At 51.3% G+C, this 5,000-nt stretch overlaps 1 protein-coding gene across 1 annotated transcript in view; it reads right to left on the bottom strand.

Annotated features, from left to right (window-relative positions):
- The window catches only part of LOC125953690 (transcription factor collier), a 50,407-nt gene that overhangs the window by 25,571 nt on the left and 19,836 nt on the right, over nt 1-5,000 (bottom strand). Inside the window, exons 6-7 of the mRNA XM_049683400.1 lie at nt 4,258-4,331; nt 2,801-2,869 (exon numbers count right to left, since the gene is read on the bottom strand). Coding sequence (XP_049539357.1) covers nt 2,801-2,869; nt 4,258-4,331 — 143 coding nt within the window. The remainder of the gene's footprint in view (nt 1-2,800; nt 2,870-4,257; nt 4,332-5,000) is intronic.

Below are 5,000 nucleotides of genomic sequence, written 5' to 3'. Positions count from 1 at the left end.
CACCGAGAACCCGCGAGCTGATGAAGATGAATTATGTATCGGCATTTCGTGCCCTTCCTCGCTCGCCTCTTGGACGACTTGGACCTCTTGGAGGCTTAACTGGTGCGTGCGCGCGCTCGCGATAAGCGAAATCCCAATCCCGGGGCCTGGTGCGCGGTGCATACGTTCACGTTTTTGTGTTGTGATCGCGTTTTCCGCGGTTCGGATGCCTTCTGTGGCTTCCCGGTCACCGCGTACACGCTCGTCGCATCTTACGGCGATGTGTCACGTCCTGTGCGACGACGGTTCCCGATGTGGCCGCGGCACTGGGCGATGTGTGACGATATAGTTATTGACAAAAGGAACGGATTTACCAGCCGCTGGAATGCCAAACAGCGGATCGAGAAAACATTCGTCGCGACCATTGCCAACAAGTACAAGCGGCCAGTTTTCAGAATTCAAGAATTCAGGGCCTGAATACGGCATATATCGATGTGAACGTGGATTGTTCGGACGACAATTGGTGCAAGATGAAGGGCAATGGCTCGATCCACCTAACAGAATTTTAATAATATGGTAATAGTTTAGCTAAATAATTAGATTGCAGGAGCATCTTCTACAACTAACCTCAGCGTCTGTCTTTTGGTGACAAATCCACTTCGAAATATTAGTTTTGCGAGCATAAGTTCGCATCACCGGATCGGCTTCACAGGCAACAAACTAGAAGTCCAGCCATTAAAGTCTCCCCGGGTCCACGGTGCACATAACTTACCGAGCCACCGTGGGCCATTGTTTTTGGTGACGGATGCAGCAGCATGTACAGGTCAAATTCCTTGGCAGACGAGCAGTTCGATCGGCAGGATGGTGCGCCAAAGAATGCGACCATGGTCTGCTGCTGCTGCTGCTGCATCGGTGATCTACCGTTTTTGGGAACCAACACGGCCATCTTTAAGGAAGTAGAGAGTGCGACCTGGAATGTCGGCCAGACCAGTGGACGTGAAACGCCGCCGTTCGCATGAACGTGACAGGTGGAGGAAAATGCTTCAATAAGCCTTCTTCCTTTACAGCTTCATAGACTATCATGCATGCTTACTAATGAGCTGCCGATGCAGCTGCGGCTACGGATCGACCGTAGAAAGATCAACCGACCGAGTTGGCTCTTTGTTTCCCGACCGTTGAGCGCTGCCAGAACGTGAGCTACTTTCGCTAACGATCCCTGTATCCGTATCGATCGCTATCGGGCTCAGCGCGACTGTCCGGAGCAGATCATTCGCTTTAATCATTCGCGACAGGCACACCTCTCACAAGTCACCACCAGCTTCGGGGCCCAAGTGTCAAATAGATGAAATATATGACGCTAATGAGCGTCACAATCTTGATCGGCTGTCATATCGCCGGTGCCCCGGTTTATTGCACGCCACGGAATCGATCGACGGCGAAGAAAAGCGATCGCGCCGGCCAGCGCGTCCAGGCGAAGTGCCTCCCGTGTAAGGGTCGCGGCACGATCGCGCAAGCAATCCGCGTCTTTCGTCACATCTCGCGGACTCGCGACGACGACGGTTTGAAAGGGGAATGCTTTTTGTCCGTTTAGGATCGCGGTCCGTGGTCCAGCACAGCGTGCGTGTGTGTGTGCGTGTGTGCCGAGATGCCGCTCGTGTGTGGTCTCAGTCAATCAGAAAAATACCTGTCCTTCCCTTATTTTTCCTTTGGCAATGGCATTGCGCAGCGCACCCGGTACGGGCGGCCTGCTCCGAAGCAGGAGGAGGAAATGGTGGAAAAAACGACCAGGAAAGGAACGGACACGAAAAGAAAAATCAAAATAATGCGCACGCGGTGTGTGTCCAATGGCGGCGGCGGTAGTGGTGGCAGCAACAGTGGTCTTCTTGCGCGAACCGCGAATTGATTGCAGAAAACAATCAAGCTGCGAGCCGTAACCATTCGCGGGATGATCTCGCCAACCCAGAGACCTGGGTGACCTGCTTGAGTCTTCACTACCACCACTGCCACCACCCTGTGCACGGCCGGAATTTCAATGATCAATGTACGATTCGCCCAAAAACCCATAGCGAGCCGTAGGCCTCGGCGGCATCGTAGCAACGACGAAGGAAGGTTAGCGAAGGTGCCTGACCAAAGAAGAGCATCCCAAAACATACCCAGAAAAACGGACATTACAGAAAGACACTCTTATTTCAAGTATTTTACAAATTTTTCAATCCCGGTTCAATCACAGGCGCATGAACTGAACACTGTCACCACTGCTCGCCACACACTCGAAGGAGATCGAAGGAGGCGGCGGCGGCGGCGCACGCGGTGAGGAAATTGGTTTTAATTTGTATTAATTATGCGCACTTAAATTGGGCGCAGTTGATGTAGACATTCGCGGTACCGGAATCGCGGGACAGCATAGGAGAAGGAGTTTCCCCAAAAAGGTCCCGATGACGGTGTTGAGGTGGTCGAGGAACACCCACGCCGATACGACTCACCACATGTACGACAACGTCGAAGATGGTGGTATCGAATGTAGGAACAGATCAGAGTGGTCCTTGGAAATGTTTGAGGTTAGTAAACTAATGGCGGACCCACCAAGTCATGGCTCGACGCCAGACGACCACACATATGATGGCGGGGTGAGGTTCTAAAGGGATCATTTTTAATGCAATTATCCTTCTCTCCCTCCTCTCAGACAGTCCCCTCGAAGTAGCTAGCTAAACAGGGCTGAGGCCAACGTCGCCAGCCAATTGGTTACAAGCCATAATGGCAAATTGGGAATGTGTAATTTTAACGGCGGTTAGATCAACCCTGCGTGCGTGATGACACTTACCGATCGATAATCACAGGATCTGACGGTGTTTCGTTGCGATTTCCACAGCTCTTTTTGTCACAGCATCGGCTATAAATGGAGAGAGAGAAAAGGCGTTGAGGATTAAATTCAGATTCGGTGCGAGAAACAGAAAGAGCGTTGATGCGTAGAAGCTATAAAACGGGCAAGTTTACTTCCTGGCTGCCCAATCCCGGTCCGGATCAAACATTGATTTGTACCGTCTCGTAAACAATCTTCCGGGGTACCCCTTTTCCCGCAAGTCCCGAAAGAATCTGGTCCGATCCGGATGCGTTTGAACTAGTTTTTTTTTGCGGGTGGGAAAGTTTAATCGGAACATAAAAATAAACTTTCGTTCATCCGATATCGGTCCTTCTCGACCTCCTCTCGGCAGCTCGGCCTTCGTTGACCAATTTTATCACTTTGGCCCAAATATTGATTGGCACGATATGGTGTGTGCCATCTTGCTTCTTGCGCTCTTAAAGATGCGAAGGCAAACAAACAGCACACACAGCACACAGCACCTTAACCTTTGTGCCGGCCCGAAGGATTCTGGTGATAGATTCTTCTTCCTCTTCTTCTTCTTTTTGCTCTCTCAAGCATTACAAAATGGCTTTAGCGACACACGCACACGGCCCCGAATCCTGGGTAAGCCCCTAAAATGTCCTCTTCGCGACGCAGAAAAGTGAGAGCGGTACGGAATGGCAAGAAATGAATGTTTTCCTCTCCGGTTCCGAGAGGACCGATTCATCGGCTGAAGTTCGATTTTTCCGGACCCGGGGGCCGACCATCTCCCTTGGGGGATCCATCCCCGGAAGCTGCCGACACTGCCACTGAAATCAACACAACACAACGCCGGCAGATGGTCGCGGCGAAGCCGGAACGATAAAATTAGGCACACGTAAACATTTTTCCCTCCTCCCCGAAAAAGGGCTCTCGTCGTTCGCACAGGAAGTGGTGCAGGAAGAGGACGCGAGCGCGAATGCGATCCTGCGTTGAGCACGAACTATCGCGTGGAGATGACAGGAAATTGGGCCACGGCGCAGAAAGTTTGTCTTTAATGCCCGGACGGTCAAAGTTAAAGCTAAAGCTTGAGCGAAATCGCGCAAAGTGAGCTCCTGGGCTGGACTTGATTGTCATGCGAATACCAAGGTTTGGTCTCTGCACAGCAACAGAGTCACCTCCCCCGGACCTTTAGTTAACCGTTTTCCGACAGACAGTTGTTGTGAGTGAAGTGGCCTGCTTAATCTCCGGGCTCGCTGTCAGTCGCTGGAAGCGGATTACATTGTGGCAGGTGCTGTCAACGGACCTGGCAGAAGACTCTGGTCTGCTCTGCTGCTAACAGTGCTACCGCTCCATGCAAGTCTTATTCCTACTAACAAAAACCAAAAATGGGGAAAAACCAAAAGTCGAAATGACAAAAGAGAGACAAACAGAGGCAAAGAAAGGTAAAGGCTCACCTGCACATGACCTCGTGCGTCAGCAGTACTCGGCACATCTCGGGGTTCTTGTCCTGCCCTTCGTACACGATCGCCTGTAAAATGGAATGGGAGAAGATGCACCGTGAGTAGGTGAGTCGATTAGAATCGATAGTAAATGGCCAAATAAACCGGTTTTTATGTTAGCAGCAGCAGCAGCAGTACCAGCAGGACGCCTGCCCTGCTGCTGCTGCTGCCACGTGCTGTTGCATGTGTGGTTGGTGGATTGGTGGTTCAGTATTTGGTTAGAAGTCGAACAGGAAAAACCACAGACCGCCGTCGCTTCCATACTGGCCTGTTGGCAACCAAATGACCAGTGACTCTTGTTCTTTTAGAGGTTTTTCACTTTTCGTCCCGGGCACCAGTTGACCAACAACAACGAAAGCAAACGACGAACACACCGACACACACATATAGGTCGCAACCTCGCCTTGTCCTGTCGTGCCACTGGCTACACTTGTGCTGTTTGCCAACCATTAATAATACTGTCAACTGGAGCATTTATTACAGCTTACTGAACAGTGGGATATCACAGCCGGCACGGACAGGATGACGTGGTGGCGTAGTGGTCCAAACCTCCTCTACTATTTCGAAGACAAACAAGGACACGTGTGGAGTGTGGATGCCACCATCCCCCCACCCCTCCCCGGTTCATCGAGGACGTCTGCTATGTGTAATAATATCCACGGTAAACATACGACGAGAACGAAGCGAGAACAGCGGTT

Source organism: Anopheles darlingi, chromosome 3 (genome assembly GCF_943734745.1).
Source record: "Anopheles darlingi chromosome 3, idAnoDarlMG_H_01, whole genome shotgun sequence".
Classification (NCBI taxonomy): domain Eukaryota; kingdom Metazoa; phylum Arthropoda; class Insecta; order Diptera; family Culicidae; genus Anopheles; species Anopheles darlingi.
The sequence above is the reverse complement of the archived record's forward strand: the minus strand, read 5'-3'. Positions and strand labels throughout refer to the sequence as shown.